The 21,177-nt window shown below is 34.5% G+C and overlaps 1 protein-coding gene and 1 pseudogene across 1 annotated transcript; both read left to right on the top strand.

The window, feature by feature from the left end:
• The first annotated feature begins 260 nt into the window (after positions 1-260).
• On the top strand, positions 261-5,075 carry LOC126691324 (cytochrome P450 94A1-like; annotated as a pseudogene).
• Positions 5,076-15,209: 10,134 nt separating this feature from the next.
• Positions 15,210-16,817, top strand: LOC126691323 (cytochrome P450 94A1-like). Its single transcript, XM_050386376.1, has one exon. It carries the CDS (start codon positions 15,282-15,284, stop codon positions 16,815-16,817), a length of 1,536 nt encoding a protein of 511 aa, XP_050242333.1. The 5' UTR covers positions 15,210-15,281.
• The last annotated feature ends 4,360 nt before the right edge of the window (positions 16,818-21,177 follow it).

The following is a 21,177-nucleotide window of genomic DNA, read 5'->3' as shown; positions in this document are numbered from 1 at the left end:
ATTTAATGTTTTTATTGTTTTATTTGATGTGGATTGTTTTTTTTAAAGAAAATGCTGACGTAGTGTTGCTTATATTATTACCTAAATTTATAAAACCCAAGTAGGACTATATTAATTAGGAATATAAATTCCTTATCCCACTTTTTATGTTCCATTGTTAAACGTTGCTTATATTAGTATGTAACCTTATAAAACCCAAGTCCTCCTTATATACTCCATGGATTTCTATCACTTTAAATCTTATCTCTTTGTCTCTTCCAATGTCTATAGAGCTCTTCTCTATCCAAACGTTCCTCTTCTTCTTTGTTCTTTCTATATATCTCTACTTTCGCTTTAACACTTCCACAAAAAAACCCATAAAAAAACCAGGACCCAAAATTTACCCTCTTGTTGGAATTTTACCTAAGTTCTTGAAAAATAGGCATCGTTCCCTTGACTGGTTCACTGAAAATCTGAGAGATTGCCCAACAAATAATGATGTATATTGGAGACCAGGCAAGGGTTATACCTTCATGACGGCCAATCCATCCGACCTTGAACATGTGCTAAAGACCAGCTTTGGAAACTACCCAAAAGGCAATCATTTCACACCTATTCTCAAAGACTTTCTTGGCCATGGAATGTTTAACTCCGATGGTGAACTCTGGAAGCTCCAAAGAAAAATAGCTAGCCATGAATTCAACACCAAATCTCTCCGAAACTTTGTCATGGAAAACGTCACCATTGAGATCAATACCAGATTGCTTCCCATTTTAACACAGGCCTCAAAAACACAAGAAGTTTTGGACTTACAAGACATATTGGAGTTGATAGTTTTTAGACCCCTTAAAACAATTGATTTAACCTAGGTAATTAGCTAAGTTGTTACTTAGTCCAATTAAACAAGTCTAGTTTATCACAATAACAAAGATCAAATCATGCAAAGCAGCGGAAAATAAATAACACAAGATATGATCACCCAGGAAACCAAACCGGTAAAAACCTGGGGAGGATTTGACCTAACTATCCTCAAGGTAAACTTGAATCCACTATCTTGAAAGAATCGAAGTTCATACAATAAGACTTATAAACCCCCATGCTCGACTTCTTATTGCTACCAACCAGTAGAACTTACTGACATGACCACGTGCAAGCTCCGAATTCATGGACTTCTTCTTTCTTGGATTCACCACCAGATACAAGCACACCCGCTTGTGTTTTCTTTAAACTTCAATGACAGCAACTAAATTGATCATCAAGGTGTAGATAAATCTTCTCCTTGAAAACCCTAAGTTTGTGTAAAGGAAAGCTCCTCTAGATTTCACAAGAGATTTACACAAACCGCAATATGAGCAACACTAAAACGTGGCTAGGGTTTGCTTTTTATACTTAGGACAAATAAGAAATTCTAAAAACGTTTTAAAACAACTAGGACTGAGTTGGAAAATTCTGCAGAAAAAACATTCTGCCCGAGCTTCGATCGATCGAGCCAGGCCGAAAGGCACAATGCTTTCCTGCTTTAACTTGATTCCAACCTTACATAAAAACACAACTTTGAGCTAGACTAAAACACTTCTAAACACATTGTTTTGATCATGGTTTGCCAACAATACAAATTAGAGTTCTAAATACATAAAATCCTAAGTCTTTAGAACCTAACAGGAGTGTTTTGCTTTTGATAATATATGTAAATTAGCTTTCAACGTCGACCCAAGTTGTCTTAGCGTTGATGGAACTGGTGCTTTTGAGTTCATGAGGGCTTTCGAAGAAGCTACAAAAATTTCCTCTTACAGATTCATGTATGCGTTTCCATTTATGGTAAAAGTCAAAAAGTTTCTAAATATTGGATCAGAGCGAAGGCTAAAAGAATCAATCAAAATCGTCCATGAATTTGCAGACAATATTATACGATCCAGAATGGGCCATAAGAGCATCCGTAGTAGATGTTGCAAAAATTATGCAATTTTACCACACCAAAAGCCTATTTTATTATTTTACCACATCATTTTACAATATCCCATTTATCAGATGTTCTATATTTTTACCACTTCATTTAAATATTATTTTTTAATTCTTATTTTATTCTTTCTTTATTATTTGTTCCTAACGGTAATATTTGTTCCTAAACAGTCATATTTTCAAATTTTCTCCTAAACAATCATATTTTCAAATTTTCTTATTCTAACGGTAACATTTTCAGACAATCCCCTTAATTCAACGGTCATATTTTTAAAAAATGATATTTTCTTAAACATTTAAAAAAAAAAAAAAAACTTAGAACCTGTCACCTTCAAAAAAAAAAAAAAAAAAAAAAACTCAAAACCTGGGGACTTCAAAAAAAAAACCTTAGAACCTGTCACCTTAAAAAAAAAAAAAAAAAAAATGAGAAGAAGGCACATCCAAATATCAATATCATCCGAATATCAATATCAATATCATTGTAAAACATCAAAAGATAAGCAATTCATCATTGCCGTATCAATATCAATAGCTAAATCCAAATCTTTGTTTATAAAGTACTAATTGCAATTAGACATCCGAATCCCCAAAAACCAAAACAAAACAAGAAAAGTTTTTGTGTCAATACAAGAAGGGAATTACAGCTTTTCTTCCCTTGGGATAATCCTCCCCAAAATAGTTTGGACAACTCGCAAGCTCAAACAAACCTCCTCTTGGTTGAGCCCAAATACATACAAAAATACATACAAAAATCAAAGATGCATTGTTTTGCTTCTGGTATGGCTAAATATATGATGACCTTAGTTGAGCCCAACCTCAGCTCTAGGCCTGAAAGCTTTTAAGGGGCTCAGCCTAGATCAAATTCCAATAAATCTCACTCAAATATTTTCTGGCCAAACAAGTGGATTTCTGCCACCATGAGAAATGTTAATGCACTTCAAGATAAATTATGCTATTATAGTTGCATCTTTCTAATGATGGGATAGGCCTCCAGCTTCAAAATCAAGATTTACATAAAATACAAAAAATAAAAATAAAAAGAAATAAAATGTAGTAAAAATCTGATTTGAGAGATATTTGATAAAGAATCTTTCAATGATGCTAAAAAGGGGGCCAAAACAGATTCCCCATTCTTAAAAGGAAGAAGCCCAGGCCAAAAGATGTGGCTCAAACAGGAAGATTTATTGAAATCTGCAAGTAAAGAAGTAGAAGACTCTTCGAATTCAAGTTTAGGTATCTTTAAAATGGCCAAAAACTTGATTTTCTCCATTGTGTTTACTTTTCAACACCAATCAAGGAACTTTTGAACTCACAAGAAGCTTCAAAAAGAAACATAGATCACACACGCACACATACACTCCAATCATTCAAGCACCCTAGAACTGTAATATATAGCTACTCTCATTGTCTCATATTAGTTGTCCATATTTTGACTGAGAAGAACCTTCACTGACCCAACTTTTATATGTACCATACCATCACAATACTATGTACCATAAAATTGAGTTCATCGTTTCATAAATCCAGAAACCCAAAAAAAAAAGAAGCTAACAATTTATAAATAAAGCAAACAAACAAACAAAAAAACAGGGCAAAAAAGACGAATAACCAAACAAATCACAAAATCATTCAAAACCCACAATTTTTTCAGATTCATTCAAACAAAAGCCCAACAAATCTAGAGCAAAAATAGAAGCATGCATCAGTTTTTCAAATTGAGAAGTAAAAAAATTGGGCTTACATTACCGAGATTGAACAGCGAATTGGCGATGGTAGGGAGGATTTCGGCGACTCTGAGAACAGCGAATCGGCGCCAAGAATTGATTCAAAGAGCCTACTCTCTGATGAGAAGAAAGGGCTTGGTCAGTTCACCGGGATATAGAGCAGAGAGGAGAGACCCACAACCCAGAGACCTACGCCCACGCCGATCACAATCGAAAATCACAACCAGACCCACAACCAGACCCACAATCGGAAATCACAACCACAACCTAGACCCACAACTAGACCCACGCCGATAGAACAGAGAGGAGAGAGCGAACAAAAGGGGAAAAAATCGGTGAAGGATATAGATCAGTGATGGTAGAGAGGAAATTGATGGTGGCTCATATTCATGAATGGGAAGAGAATAGAGCAACAGGGAAGAGGGAAGAAGAAAGAGAATGGGAGAGTGGAGATGGAGATGGAGGCGGTGAATACTGAATAGCTGAAGGAGAAGATGAAAGAGATATGTGAGTGAAAGAGGAATAAAAAATTAATAAACCCATATACCACATATTACCGTACCGTTGCAAATTTATGATTGTATTGTAGCATGTTGCAAAAAATATAACATTTACAACATCTGATAAATGGGGTCAAACTTGATTTGGTGTGGGATATGTGCCAAATATTTAGCATTTGGCACATATCCCACATCTACTGTGGGTGCTCTAAAGTTGATAAGGAAAAAGACCTATTATTTCGTTTTATGTCAAATGAAGAAAATTCACTCAAATTTCTTAGAGATATTGTCATACGCTTTATTCTAGCAGGATGTGACACAACCTCTTCCTCTTTGAGTTGGTTCTTTTGGCTCTTATCTTCACATCCAAATGTGGAACAAAACATATTGAAAGAGCTTGAAATAATTCGAGTTCGTTATGGAAAAAAATAGGTGAAACATATAGTTATGACGAGCTTCATGACATGCATTATCTACATGCAGCAATCTCAGAAGCACTACGACTTTACCCACCTGTACCGGCCAATAAGAAAACATGTTTAAATGATGATATAATGCCAGACGGAACTTTTGTTGGGAAGTGAGTTTTAATTTGTATGGAATGGGTAGGATGGAGAACATTTGGGGGAAGAATTGCTTTGAGTTTTTACCTGAAAGATGGATTGAGAATGGAGTGTGTAAGCAAGAGAGCCCGTTTAGGTTTCCAGCATTTCAAGCCGGGCCGAGAATCTGTCTTGGGAAAGATATGGCTTATAATCAAATGAAGTCCATTGCTGCGTCCGTGATGGAAAGTTTTGAGATGGAAGTGGAAAGTAAGGATAAGGTTCCTGAGTTTGTGTTGGCTTTGACTCTTAGGATGAAAAATGGATTACCTGTGAGGGTGAGGAAAAGATGTGTGGATGAGAATAATTGATGATGCTCATATCTTATGTAGCACTTTTTATCTTCTACTTTAATTTCTGTCAATCACAACTTGCTTTGTATTTATTTTGTATTTCATCAATCACAACCTACCTTGTATTCATTTGACATTCCTTATAAAATAAGCTGGTTATATAGCAATGTTCATGGAATTATATAATATTATACATGAGAAGTTTTATGTTTACAACATTTTCATAATACTTTTGCAACAAATACTAGGTGCTAAATTATTATTGTTTCCAATTTGAACCTAACATTGAAATTACTTTTTTATCTACTAGTAACAACCTATCACTTAAGATTTGTTATAAATGTGTTGTGGAAATGTCATAAACATAGCATTTATCTATTGTACATGTTGATACAAATATGTTTTAATAGATATTTTTGTATATATCTGTGTTTACTATTTTATGTGGTGCTTTTGGTTTCAGTTAGTTCAATTAACCGGTAAAGTTTTTGTTACAAACACAAGATTTATATTAGAATACTTTCTACATAAAAAAATCAATAACTTTGTTATTCTAATTGTAAAATGTCCCTAAATGTTTGTTTAATAATTAGTTATATTGAAAAAATAATTAAAATAGTAATATAGTTGGACTATTTGTTATCTTTCTCATGATAAGGCCTCCAAAATCGTATGCCAGGAGGAATCCAAACTAATTAAAATCCAAAATTGTTTAAAAAAATGTTGCTGCAAGTGTTTTGAATCATTGTTAGTGATCAATTTTTCATGGTAACTTAAGGCTTCAACTTTTGTAAATATATCTTCTGCACGCTAGTTCGTCACCTTAACCATCCAATCACTAATACCATCACACTAAAAAATCTCTCTCTCTCTCTCTCTCTCTCTCTCTCTCTATATATATATATATATATATATATTAAAATAAAACATGAAAAATCAGATTTTAACTTTCCTTTATTATACTTCATCATACATTGCTTTACCCAAGATAAACACAAACTCTTTTTACATGTTATTTGTACATAGGAAAAAAAAAAAAAAAAATTCTTTGTTATGATAGTTTACTGTGTGGAGTCTGATTCTAGTGATGATTATGATGGCATGTTAAAGTAAGCATGAAAGAACTAGTCCTTTGCGGTTTTGAAGACGATTTTATAGTTTCTCGGCCGCAAGGCTGCTCAAGGTTTGATTCGTCATCACATTAAGCGTGGCATCTAAAAGACCTGAGGATTATACTACTTTATTTTGTAAAATCATACCAGTCTTTTTGTAAGGCCATGTATGAACAATCATCTCTGATTACTTCCTGGAGTTTGAATTGTTTAATACCGCAAAAACTCACAGGGGGTCATAAAATCAATCTCTGTGGTCAGTTTTGTAATTTTGAAGTTTAGGAAGCATAAATTCCAAACAAAATGTAATTGTAGAATAGTCCGATTTTTTGCAAATGATAGTCTGTTTTGCCAAGCTTCAGTGCGAGAGTGTCAGTTCATCCATGGTATTCTTACAATCTATGAGGAAGATTCAGGGCAACAACTGAACAAGAACAAAATACTTTGTTCTTAATTTAGCAAAGCTACCCCTTTAGAGATTCAAGATAGCATTAAAGACTTGCTGGGGTGCCGGAGATCAAGAAATATAAGAAGTATTTGGGCCTTCCTTCCTTTGTGAGATGCAACAAAAAAGCTAGTTTGGTTTACATTAAGGAGAGGATATGGTCCAAACTTCAAGGTTGGAAGGAAAAGCTTATTTCTCAAGCAGGTAGAGACTAGAGAGGTTCTCTTGAAAACAGTGGTACAAGTTATTCCAACATACTCCATGAGTTGTTTCAAACTACCCATAATTCTTTGTCATGAGATAGAGGCTATGATTCGAGAATTCTGGTGGGGACAAAGGGGTAATCGACAAAAGATTCATTGGGTTAAATGAAGCAAGTTGTGTAGACCGATGCATGAAGGAGGGATTGGTTTCTAAGAGCTCCAAAACTTCAATGATGCTTTATTAGCTAAACAAGTGTGGTGATTGATGAGTAATCGAGACTCAATATTGTTCTATAGATTTTTTAAAGCAAAATTTTCCTCATGGTACCATCTTCGATTCCAAGGAAAATACAGGGTCTTTAGCTTGGAAGAGTATATTGAAGGAGCACGATGTAGTTAGAAAGGGAATGAAATTGAGGAGAGGGAATGGCTTATCTGTGAGGATTTACCAAGACTGTTGGCTACCAGACTTACTATATGGGGGAGTTCTATCTCCTCTTGGACACTACAACCCGGAGGCTATGGTTTCAAACCTAATTGATCAGGAGTCTCATTGTTGGAGGGATTCGACTATTGATAGATTCTTCCAACCTCATGTAACCAATTCCATCAAATCCATTATGTTGACCCTTTCCAATCAAGAGGATACAATTTTCTGGCCTAGGAACTATGATGGGGTATTCTTGGTTAAATCTAGGTATCATCTATTATTGGAAGAGGATAGTGTGAATACCCCAAGCTCATCCAACAATAGCGTGATGAAGGTGTGGGCGCAAGTGCCAGTAATGAGTGTTTTCCTTGTGTGAAGTATGCCTTGGCCTAGGGTGAACCAAGTGGAAGGTATAAATGGAGTAACCACCTAGATTAGGTTTAGGAATCATATGTAAAGCGCCTTTGTGAAAGGACTGATCTTTACCAAAGCATGTGTTCAAAGTTTAGGTATAGGATGGGAAGGTGTTAGGCACCTAACCTCACCCGACCCGTAGGCTGACCTCTACTCATTGTGTTCCAAGTCTTAGTCCTATAAAAGGGTCTTTTAATGTGTTATTCTAGACGTGAACACATTCTAACATGCATCTAAAGAAATCAACATGGTATAACATCCTAAAACCCTAACATTCATCTATCATGTCATTCATTCACATTATCCAAGAGCGGCAAAAAGCACATGCAAATAATCTTCATAAGGTAGTAGCATCAAACATCAACACATGCATATTTGAGCAAAATAAGACATCAAAGCATCATGGCATCAACCAAGTATATTCATCATGAACAATCAATTCACAAATATCAGGCAAAACCATGTTCATGTGGCCATGCATGCCTTATCTCACTTATCTCTTTGCATCACAGTACCTATATATTAATGCATGTTCATGTTATTCATCCAAGCACAAACCCTAATCATTCATCTAATAATTAAATAAAGCAAAACATGTTATTCTACTGACTATAAAGCTAAACATGTGAAACTAAATTACATAGAAGCTAAACATATTAAAGAAAACAAATAAAATTCAAAGAAACCTGAATCTGGGCTTTTGGGCATAAGAATGCATATGCATACATGGGGAGTGCTTGCACATCCCGTGTGTATGTGTACGTATGTATAAAGCATGTGCATGCATACACGCCTAAAAACACAAACTTAGAAATACAAAACAGATAAATTAAAACAGGGAAATCTTGCAACCCATTATCTTATAACACAAACATTAAACTACCTAAACTAAAGACAGAGGTAATAAAGCAATAAAGCACAAAAGAAAATAAACAAACAACAAAAAAATGAAGAGACAAAGTTTGAACCTTTACCTAAATACTAGAACTCTTTACAGCTTTGATTTGACATTTCCTTTTAGTCAATCTAATCAAGAACAAAACCAAGAAGGTTAGTAAACTTTAAAACTTGAAGGCCAAGACAAAAATAGGTCCCAAAATCAAAGATTAATTCCATGGCCTGGGATTTGATCCAGGAATTTCAGCAACTCCAGCCTACTCATATTAAGATCCCTCCAATAGTAAGATCAATTAGATGGAGGCCTCCTCCAACGGGATAGGTTAAGGTGAATTTTGATGGTGCTCTCTTCTTAAAAGATTGTACTATTGGTCTCGACATTATAATACATAATGATAATGGATTACTTAGGGTTACTCTATCACAACAAATTCCACTGCCTACTTCAGTAAAGATGGTGGAAGAGTTAGTAGAATGTTGAGCACTTTGTCTCACACAAGAGCTGGGCTTCGACAAGTTGGTGTTGGAAAGTGATTGGAATCTGTTATACACTCTATCATTGGAGACAATATGGGTTCTTCGTCCTTTGGTCACATTTGTCTAGATATTAAGCTAATTTTTTTTTCTTTTTTTTATTCAATAATGTTTTTGTTTGCTATGCTAGACGGTTAGGGAATTGTGTTGCTCATAGGCCTGTTAGAAGAGCTATTAGTAATTAATTTCTTGTTTGGATGGAGTCTGTTCCTCCTGATATGTGTGATGTTTACAATAACGATCTCTACTTGAATAATGAACAATACTTCCCCGTTTGGGGCTTTCTCTAAAAAAAAAAAAAAATACAAAGGAACAATTATTGAAAGAGAATAAAAAGAAAAGATGTTAACTGTTGAAGATGACGAAGATGATGTCAATGATGAGATGATTTTGTAATATGATGAAGATGATGATAACATTGACTTGGACTATATCTGACTATTTGAGAATAGCTTATTTAGCTTTTTGTTGATTTTGTTTTTGCTAAAAGTGTGTGTAAAAGTGTACTTGTACTTTGAAAAAATAAAAAAAGTTAGAAAAAAATGAGGTTTTAAAAAACTATTCATAAAAGCTAAAAAGCAAAAAAACTAACTCATAATCTATTTCCAAACACACTATATGGAGATGAAATTGATTAGGTAAGATGATGAATATATTACGATAGATATTATTTTAGTGTATGTTGAGTCAATAGCATGTATTTGGTCAAATTAGGTTTGCATAGTCCTAGTAGCAATATGACTCTACTTTGGCCGTGTATGACATGCACTAGAAAACCAAGTCCTACTTGGTTTAGGACTTGTAGTAGCTGACCTATGCTAGTATATATTGTAAGGTTGAATTTAATCAACTATGTGTTGGCTTTATTCCGTGACAAATTTGCTTGTAATACAGCACTTAGAAACCCTGTATTTAGGTGAGAATCATGTAAGGGTAGTGTGTGAGAGAGTGTGAAGAAATGCTCAAGACTGTGCAGTGAAGCAGGGACTTGCGGCTTGATCTCGCGGGAGGCTCGCGGCTTGCAAGCCACCAAAAGTTGCACACGCGCAGAGCATGCAGGGGAGCTGAACAGTCATGCCACCTGGAGCACTACAAGACAAAAATCCAGACTGGCCATTAAGTTAGCTCGCGGCTTGAACTCGCGACTCAGTCAAGTCGCGAGGTCAAGTCGCTAGCCAGCCTTGTTTTTGGAAAAACTGACTCTTCGCATTCCATTCTCACACCAGTATAAATACCCCTCATTCCCACAAAATATGTGTGGCTATTCAGAAAAAAAAACCCTAAGAGAGGTTTCTTCAAAACACCCACCCAATTAGAAGAGCTACTTATTCTTAGAGAGAAATTTTTGTAGTCTCTTTTCATTCCCTCTCTCATTGTCATACCTATTGAGAGGAGATTTCTATCCAAACACTACCCACACCCATTTAGAGTGTTGAGTGTTTTTGGAGTTTTGGGAAGCATTGGAAGATGCCAAGGATGACGGATGCTATGGATTATAGCGGAATCCGGTAAGCTAGAAAAGAAAAAGGTTCGGCGCAACCTCGTTGGAGCAAGAAGCTTGGAGGGCTTAGGTACATCGGGTAGATTAGGCTTGGAGGGTCTATTGCTGTTCATGTATCCCAACTACATTTTCTAGTGGATTATTGACCGCTTGGAGGGTGGCGGAGAGGTTTTACGTCGAGGGCTTCGGTTTCCTCTTCGATAACACATCGTGTGTTGTCCTTGTGTTTGCATCTCTCATCCCTTAATCTTTGCCTTTTATTTTCTGCTGTGAATGTGATTTTAATTGGTTTAGATTGGTTACCAATTCTGTTTATAGCTTGTGTTCATTTTCCGCACACTTAGTGTTTGTCATATAGCTTGAATTGGTTGTTTTGTAATTGGGGGTCTAAACGTTCAAGGGTGTTTATACACATATTTGAACTTTCATATATATATATATATATATATATATGCATAGATTCTTTTGTTTTTTAGTAAATTATGTGTGAGAAAGTGTAGTGCTACAAGACTAGTGAAAATACAATAGGGTGCTCTATTCTTTATGTGAGAGAGCCAAGGGTATATTTGTGAGGGTACTATTGTGCTACTTTTGTAATCTCCTTATTTTATAGTGGAGCCTTCTCTGTTACCGCCAGTGGATGTAAGCATATTGCCGAACCACGAAAATTCTTTATGTCTAATTTTCTTCTCTCTTCTTTAATCTTGCATAAGTGGGTTTATTTTCACAATAATTGGTATTAGAGCCCCAGGTTGGTAGATCTAATGGAGGTTAATGCTTCTATTGCCAAGGTAAACGTTGTTAAGTTCAACGAGACTAGTAACTTCGGGTTATAGAAGAGAAGGGTGAAAGATATGTTGCTATAGCAAGGTTTGGTGAAGGCTTTGTATGGGAAAACAAAGAAACAAGAGAAGATGACTGATAACGAGTAGGAAGAACTCGAGATGAAGGCAATGAGTACAATTCGGATATGTCTGGCAGATGAGCTTATGAATGATGTCATGGATGAGCTCATTGTTGCTATATGGTTAAAGTTAAAAAGTCAGTATATGTCCAAGTCCCTCACAAATAAATCGAATCTTAAATGGAACTTTATGAGCTTAAGATGGTAGATGGTGCAGATTTGACTCAACACATCAACACATTCAACTTAGTTTCTAGTGACATGTTAAGGATCGATATAAAACTCGATGATCAAGATAAAGCGATGATGCTTTTGACCTCACTTCCGGCTTCCTATGAACACTTGGTTACAACCTTATGTTGGGGAAGGAGACTCTGGAATTTAAAGAGATCTTAGGAGCCTTGATGGATCACTACCATTGGAAACAGAATTTGGGTGAGAGTTCTAGTGAAGGGCTCATGGTAAAAGGCAATCAAGATCGTGGAAGAAAAAAAGACAAGGATAACAGTTTTGCTATGGGACACAGTAGATCCAAATCCAAGAGTAAGACAGTGAAGTGTTATAAATTCCAAAAGAAAGGGCATATGTTGTGAGTTTGTCTATAGTGGAAAATATACAAGGATAAAGACAAGGAAGGGTCCTTAAAACCTGTAAACATAGTGGCAGTAGATGCAAATTCAAATTGAGATTTGTGTTCTGTTTCATCAAGTGTAGACAGGTTAGTCAATTCTTGGGTTTTGGGGATTTAGCATGTTCATACTACGTGACTCCTTATAGGGACTGGTTTGCCACACACAGGTTAATTAATTGTGGTTTGGTTCTAATGAGAAACAAAGTTGTTTGCAAAGTTATTGGAATAGGAACAATTGAAGTTAAGATGTTCAATGATGTTGTGAGGACATTAAAGGATGTAAGACATGTTCTAGATTTGAAAAAAAAAAAAATCTTATTTCATTGGGAACCCTAAGTTCTAATGGTTTTAGATATAAATATGAAAATGAGATAATAAAGGTATCGAAAGGTGCTATAGTTATGGTGAAGGGACAGAAAGTAAATGGTAATATCTACAGATTGCTTGGTAGAACCATATATAGGTGGAGCTGCTATAGTTATTAAATCTAAGCAGGATGATACACTCTTATTGCATATGCGATTCGGGCATATAGGTGAGTGTGGTATGGGGGAATTGCAAAATAGAAATCTGTTGGTTGGAGTTAAGTCATGCAAATTAGATTTCTGTAAATACTGCATTATGGGAAAGAAGTGTAAAGTGCAATTCAAAACTTCCACACACAAGATAAAGGGTATTATGGATTATGTTCATTATGATATTTGGGGACCGGCGAAGGTTATCTCTAAAGGTGGTTCTCAATATTATATGAGTCTCATTGATGACTATTCTAGGAGAGTTTGGATTTACTTATTTAAAAACAAGTCTGATGCCCTTGCAAAGTTCAAGAAGTGGAAAACCAAACTGGAAGGAAAGTCAAGTGCCTTAGAACTGATAATGGCACTGAGTATATGAATAAGGAGTTCTTGAGGTTTTGTGAAAAGCATGGCATTAGGAGGCACTTTATTGTACCAAGAACACCACAACAAAATGGAAAACCTAAGAGGCTTAATAGAACACTTGGTGAAATATCTAGATGCATAAGACTGAATGCTGGGCTTCCTAAGGTCTTATGGGTTGAAACTGTGAATATGTCTTGTTACATCATGAACTGATCACCTAGGTTTTCACTTGATGGGAACGTTGCTAAAGAGGTTCGAATTGGGAAAGAAGTTGATTATTTTTCAATAAGGATCTTCAGGTATCCTGACTATGGGCATATTCCTAGTGAAGACAGCATTCAAAATCAAAGAAGTGCATCTCTCTTGGGTTAAAGAAAGGTGTAAAGAGATACATGCTTTGGGATCTGGTTGTAGAAAAAGTGGTGATAAGTAGAGATGTGATCTTTGACGAAAGGAAGAGGAGTCTCAAGTAGTGGGAAGTTGTAGTGACAGTGGTAAAACAATTGTATAAGTGAAGCTAGATGAACTGAAGTCTCAGCTCGATAAGGAATCTCACAATTGTGATTAGGAAAATCACAATACAATATCAGATAGACCTAAACACAACAAAAGATCACCAATTAGGTATCGTTTAGAGAATTTTGCTTCTTATTATTTACTGATTAGTAGTGGGGATCCTTCCACATTTCAGGCAGCAATGGATTGCTTTGAAGGGACAAGCGGATGGAAGCTACAATGGAGGAGATGGAATCTTGAATAAGAACAAGACTTAGGAGTTGTTAGAACTTCCAATAGGAAAGAAACCAATGGGTTTCAAGTGGGTGTCTAGAGAGAAGGATGTTATGTTAATTGCTGCTAAGAGCAGGTGTGAGGTTGACAGACGAAAGTCTGTTGTGCAAGGAGTTAAAAATGGAAGCTGAAGACATGTCAAAGGTCTCAGATGCAAGTGCTATTGGGTGTTTGATGTATGAGATGGTCTGCACTAAGCTGGATTTGGCTCATGTAGTGAGTACTATTAGCAGGTACATGCCAAACCTTGGTATAGAGCACTGGAGTGTAGTGAGTGGATATTCATATACTTTGAAGGTACTTCAGAACATGGGAATTTGTTTGCGGGGCAATAGGGTGATAATTCATTGGTAGGATATGTGGAATCGGATTGTGTAGGCAATGTGGATGGTTATATTTTCACATTGTCAGGTGGGCCTATCTATTGCATATCCACATTACAATCCATAATAGCCATGTCTACAATTGAAGCTGAATACATGGGATGCAGGTGAAGCTGCAAAGGAAGTGATATAGTTGAAATGGCTAGTTGAAGAGCTTGGTTTAAACCAAGGAGGAATTCAGTTGCATTGTGATAGATAGAGTGCCATTTATTTGGCAAAGAATCAAGTTTATCATGTGATGAAAAAGCATATTGCTGTGAGGTTTCACAAGATAAGGGAGTTGATTGTTACAAAAGAAATTTTTCTTGAGAAGGTTCACATTTCGGAGAATGTAGCTGAAATGTTAATGAAGCCGGTTCCAAAGGACAAGTTCAAGCATTACTTGGACTTGGTTGGTGTTTGTAACTTGTGATAGCCCTAAAGGACTATGGAGGTGGCGGCAGAGATGTTAGTTAACGGGACTTGACCAAATTCAAGCCAATACTTGGCATGCATTTACATGTTGGTAAGCCATCTATGGAGTATAATGCCATTATATATTTTATTAATTTTTTTCTATGAGATACATGCATACATACTGCTAAGTGGTTGCCCAACAATTTAAATAATAAAAATATAATTAGTAATTCATTAAAATATTTCCTTAGCTAGAAGGTTAAATGAGTCAATTCGTTAAAAATATTTATAGTTGAATATAAATAAATAATAATTATTAAATACTAATTCAATAAAATTTATGCTTAATTGGAAGGTTAAATAAATCAATTCGATAAAAATTATTTATTCTTGAACATAAATGACTAAAAATTAAATACTAATTCATTAAAATCATTACTTACGTGAAAGGTTAAACGAATCAATTCATTAAAATATTTACCTATAGGTGGAGAATTAAATGAGTAATATTTATTTCACCTTCGGAAAAACAAAATACATAACACTAATTAAACTACTAAATAAAAGAATTCTGCGAGACAACCCCTAACTTTATAAAACCCAAGCCCTCCCCATATACTTCATCCATGTCTAGCACTTTAAATCTTATCACTTTGTTATATGAAAAAAAAAATCTTATCACTTGTCTCATCCTATATTTGTCTATGGAGCTCTTCTCTGTAGAAACTTTTCTCTTCTTCTTTCTTCTTTCTCTATATCTCTACTTTAACTTTAACACTTCCAAGAAAAAACCCATAAAAAAACAAGGCCCCAAAATATACCCTATTGTTGGAGTTTTACCCGAATTCTTGAAGAATAGGCATCGTTTCCTTGACTGGACATTCGAAATTCTAAGCTATTTTCGCACGAACACTGTTGTATATTGGATTCCAGGCAAGGGCCATGGCATCATCACAGCCAATCCTTCCAACGTTGAACACATGCTCAAGACCAACTTTGAAAACTACCCAAAAGGCAATCGTTTTATAACCCTTCTCGAAGACTTTCTAGGCCATGGAATTTTCAACTCTGATGGTGAACTCTGGAAGCTCCAAAGAAAAACAGCAAGCTATGAATTCAACACCAAATCTCTCCGCAACTTTGTCATGGAAAATGTCACTGTTGAGATCAATACCAGATTGCTTCCTATTTTAATCAAAGCCTCGGAAACACAACAAGTTTTGGACTTTCAAGACATCTTGGAGCGTTTTGCGTTTGACAATATTTGTAAATTGGCTTTTAATGTTGACCCAACTTGTCTCAGCGTTGATGGAACGACCACTAGTGCTGCTGAGTTCATGCGGGCTTTTGAAAATGCCACTATGCTTAGCTCTGGGAGATTCCTGTATGCGTTACCATTTCTTTCAAAAGTCAAAAAGTTTCTAAACATTGGATCAGAGCGAAGGCTAAAAGAATCAATTAAAATTGTCCATGAATTTGCAGACAATATTATACGATCTAGAACAGACCAAAACATTGGTAAGGAAGAAGACTTATTGTCACGCTTTAGCTTAAACAAAGAAAACTCACCAGAATTTCTCAGAGATATCGTCATAAGCTTTATTCTAGCAGGACGTGACACAACCTCTTCAGCTTTGAGTTGGTTCTTTTGGCTATTATCTTCGAAACCAAATGTAGAACAAAACATACTGAAAGAGCTCGAAAAAATTCGGGTTCGTAATAGTAAAAACATAGGTGAAACATATAGTTATGACGAGCTCCGAGACATGCATTATCTACATGCTGCAATCTCAGAAGCACTAAGACTTTACCCACCTGTTCCGGTCGACACCAAAGCATGTCTAAACAATGATATAATGCCGGATGGAACTTTTGTTGGGAAGGGTTGGGAAGTGACTTATCACATGTATGGAATGGCGAGGATGGAGAGCATTTGGGGGAAGAATTGTTTTGAGTTTTTGCCCGAAAGATGGATTGAGAATGGAGTGTGTAAGCAAGAGAGCCCGTTTCGGTTTCCAGTATTTCAAGCCGGGCCGAGGATTTGTCTTGGGAAAGATATGGCTTATATTCAGATGAAGTCCATTGCTGCCTCCGTGATAGAGAGGTTTGAGATGGAGGTGGAGAGTAAGGACAAGGCTCCTGAGCATTTGTTGGCTTTGACACTGAGAATGAAAGGTGGGTTACCTGTGAGGTTGAGGAAAAGATACGTGGATAAGATTAATGAATGTGGAATTATATAATAATAGTCTATAATCCTTGCAATGTACGACAATGATTAATATAATGAGATTTTTTTTCTCTCTTATTAGATTTTTTTTTTTTTTCCTAAATATGAAAATTGATAATTGATTATGGTGTACTTTTTGTGTTATTAATTATAGTAATTTATTATGATTATGTTTGTATACGAAAATAAATACTCTACTATTTAAAAAAATTATAATACGTCAAAATTTTAATGCATAGTTTAAATATAGAATGAAATTCAATTTTAATTAGAAAAATATGTCAGAATAATGATATATGAACGATAAGGTCTCAAATACTTATGTGGTACAATATTATGAATCAACCAAAATCTGAACAGTAAAGAGTAATCTAATTTATCTTAGTCTAATGATAAAAAGTAATCATCATGAATAGGGCAACTATTTGGCTTGGCCATTGCCTAAAGCCATCTATTAGCAAAATACTCCAAAATATTTTGTTTAATAATCTGTTATACAGAAAAAAAAAAAAGTTGGACTATATGTTCACTTCCTGATCTTAACAAAGGCCTCAAAAATTGTGTGCCAATAGGAATCTAAACTAATTAAAATCCTAAATTGTTTTAAAAACAATACTGCTATGAGTGTGTTGAATCGTCATTAGTGATAAATTTCTTATGACAACTCAAGGCTTCAATAGTGATCTCTCTCTCTCTCTCTCTCTCAAAAAAAAAAAAAAAAATATATATATATATATATATATAAATTAAAAATAAAAATTAGATTTTAACTTTCCATCACCGTACATTTATTTAATTGAGATAAATTAAAATTCTTGTTCAAAGAGAATAATAATTTTTCATAATATTTATTTATATAAATTTAATTTTGGTTTGGTTTGTATCAATATTCATTTAGCTTTGTGTTAAATTTTTCTTTGTTTGGTCGTGCGGACGTTGCTGGGTGTTTTTATTACTAAGTGAAGTCCTAATAGTGACTTATATAAATTAGATTCTATTGTTCTGTGCAAATAAAAATTGTTAAACAAAAAGTTAATAATGAAAATATCCTAGCTAATTGTAAAGCTAACTTTCTGTGTACTATCACACAAAAAGATTTAGAAAATAATGAGATAGTACAACAAAAAGATAATAATGAAAATAAATAAATAATCCAAATAATTCTCTAAAATATGTAATTTAAAAAATCCTGAGTATATAAAAAGACTAAATTATTCTCCAAATGCATATATTTCCTACATAATTTTATTAAGCAATACTTGTTATAAAATGCATTTTCCAAAATCATAATTGATAAAATCCTTCTTAAAATCGATTATGTCATAACAATATTAAGTGGATTACTCATGGTATCAGTTGAAAAGTAAATGTTTGTAAACCTAAATACAAATACTTAATTAGTAATTTTGAATATAAATTATAATAAATTTTAAATATAAAGATGTCTCACTAAAATTATTGTCTTAGGCCTCAAGTTAAAATGGGTCAAAGTTGAATATGGATCGGACACTGCAAATCGAAAAAAGTCTTATTTATATATATAAAAGAAAAAAAAAAAAAGGTTGAATGCAATATTTTGTATATATTCACAAATACTTATCTGGATCCATAACCGTATCCACCTCTATCATGTTTATTAAAAAAAACAGTAAATCTGATACTTTATTGGATAATTTCATCTCAGTCGGCTATTAAAATTTTAGGATGATTTAAATAAAAAAAATTCTGATAAACCACAAAGCTGATAGACTCCTAAGAAACCATTTTGACACCGCATCAGCAGGAAAAGCAAGAAAAGAACAAACCCTTCAATGTCTAAGTGTGAGGATCACCATGTTGTAGTAACACCATGTCTTAATCTAATCAAATTTATGTATGTATAATAAATAATTGCTAGTTATATAAGGTCGCTTATAATTATTGATCATATACGTAGGAAGGAACACTGGCATTATTTCCTATATGTGTTGTGTCAAGTGTCAAACTAGATTGCGTATGTACAAAACACCATAAAAAATGAAATTCGTAGTGCTGTTCTTGATTGTGAACTCTTCTTGGGGCATGTAAACAATTCTATAGTGAATCAAGATATGAGGCAACATGATGTCCTAGCCAAGCTAAAATACTTGCTCTTGTTTTTGCAAAAGTAAAACAGTTGGACAAGCACGGTTCTCTTTAACAGGTTTCGATATCCATTGTCCCATTCGTTACCATACTTTGAAGCTATTATCAGTCTCCATATGTGTTTTCTATCTCAAAGCACCATTGCCATTTTCCAAATAAGTTTTGATTGAAGGCTCCAAACTTCTTTACCCACCGAATGGTATTTGAACTCATCACCCAAACCACCCCACAAATATGTTGTTAAATTGGTTTAAGAATTTAGTGATTTGGGGCATTCCAAGAGTTGAACTCGGGACCTACTGCACCCTAACCGAGAATAATACCACTGGATGAATGGTTTTTGACTGGTCATATATCATTTTGAGTTGTTATTTGATCTTGCAGTTTAACCTTTAGCTAGTGATCCACTAGTCGAAATCGTGATCTACCTCCTTGATGCAATACAAAAATTTTAAGGTTCTTCTTGTTAGGAAGATAGAAAAATGAAAAGATAAAAAATGTTAAAATAATATAAGTAAAAAAATGTGATAAATTTTCTTGAGAGGACGGAATGAAAAAATAGAAATTATAACATCTTTCTAGTTCATGCCTATATATATAATATTATATATATATATATATATATATTCGTTGGGTTCAAGTTACACCTGGTGTAACTGTAAACAATATTACACTACCCAATAATTTGTTATAGAATTCATATTTTGAAAATTCCATCGTTGAATTACATGTTTTATATGTTCTCAGTAATTATGCCAATTTTCATGTCAATTGGATGTTATTTACTATTTGATCTATAAACTTATCTTTTATGCATTATTTTAAACAACAAAAACTTGAATTTAAAAAATTGATTGATGACATGACTATTAATATTTGATCACTTTGAAATTTTGCAAGCATGGAGAATATATGAAGATAATGTAATCTAACGATAGATTTGTCAAAATTTGTATCCAATTAAAAAATATTGAGTGGTGTAACATTGCTTAGAATTAGACCAAATGTAACTTGAACCCAACCCTATATATATATATATATATAGCTACAATCTACACCCATTTAATTGTATGTCTCTTTATTGCTTTCCCTAGCTTGTTTATTGCTTTCTAGCATGTTTTATTGCTTTTCTAGCATATTTTATTGCTTTGATGTTGTTGGCCTAGCTTCTTTGGTTAGGATATGTCTAAATTCTTATTTGTGCTTTTGCCATGTTTATGTGCTTAAAGCTTTGTTTGAATATTATGCCTAGTGCTTTTATAGCTTTATACATCTTGTTTATATCTCTTTCTTGTGTCTTGTGTCATGGGTAGGGTGTAGATCTAGATTTAATGGTCTAGGCCTATATCCATACACCCAAGCTCAATAAAGGGTTTGGATTAGTTCCTATTTGCATGCTTATGCTTTGTTTGCCCTTTTCCCATGCTTTTATGTTTAGATCCATGCTTGTATGCTTAGATCTCATTTCTTGCATTCTTGCCGTGCTTTGCATGTTTTGTTTCTCTTTGTGGGTGTGTGCTTGCACCTTTGATGCCTTTTGTTTGTTTGGTTGCATCATTTCCCCTTTTGTAGCTTGTTTGGTTGTAATTGTATGGTGAGTACATATTTGTCATGTCGGCTTGGTTGTAGCTTGTCTTTATCTATTTGTTTAGCTTTGCGTATTAGGGTTTATCATGTTAGCCTTGTATGTGCCTTATAACATGATTAGTTTTCCCCTTTATGTGATAATGTGCTTAACCTCTTTTACGCTTACTTTGTGTCTTCTTGTTTGGTTTCCTTGTTTTGTTTGCATCTTTATACCTTTGCCTATATTTTCATGCATGTTTCTTTGCTTGCTTTTTAGTGTCATCAAGTATAGCTCCTGCTTATGATTGCGTGCAGGTCCACACCTATCTTTGTACACGAAATCCCAAGTCCCTTTTAGGAGCTTTGCTTGATGGCACGTGTCGTCTGTATTAGAATATGATGGAACTACAGACACCAAATCCTAACCTACATTTGTCCTAGGAGTCCTTTTCTTGTTTGTTCATTCAATAATATATTTGTTTGCTTGTTCACATGCTTTCTTTCCTTGTTTGCTTGTCTTGCTTCTTTGCTTGGTGTTTCTTTGTTTCTTTGCTATATATTTTGCTTGTCTGTTGGTTTTGTGTTCCTTGTTTATTTGCATGTACATGCTTGGAGTGCGGACACAATTTCTAAAATGCAAGCCAAAAGGGCAAAAATGCAAGCAAAAGGAGCAAGCCTAATTA

The sequence above is a fragment of the Quercus robur genome, chromosome 7, assembly GCF_932294415.1.
Source record: "Quercus robur chromosome 7, dhQueRobu3.1, whole genome shotgun sequence".
In the NCBI taxonomy this organism is placed as follows: Eukaryota; Viridiplantae; Streptophyta; class Magnoliopsida; order Fagales; family Fagaceae; genus Quercus; species Quercus robur.
This window is presented reverse-complemented; position numbering and strand designations above follow the sequence as displayed.

Excerpts from the sequence above, each read along its gene's own strand:
- LOC126691323 (XM_050386376.1), top strand. The coding sequence starts at position 15,282 with ATGGAGCTCTTCTCTGTAGAAACTTTTCTCTTCTTCTTTCTTCTTTCT.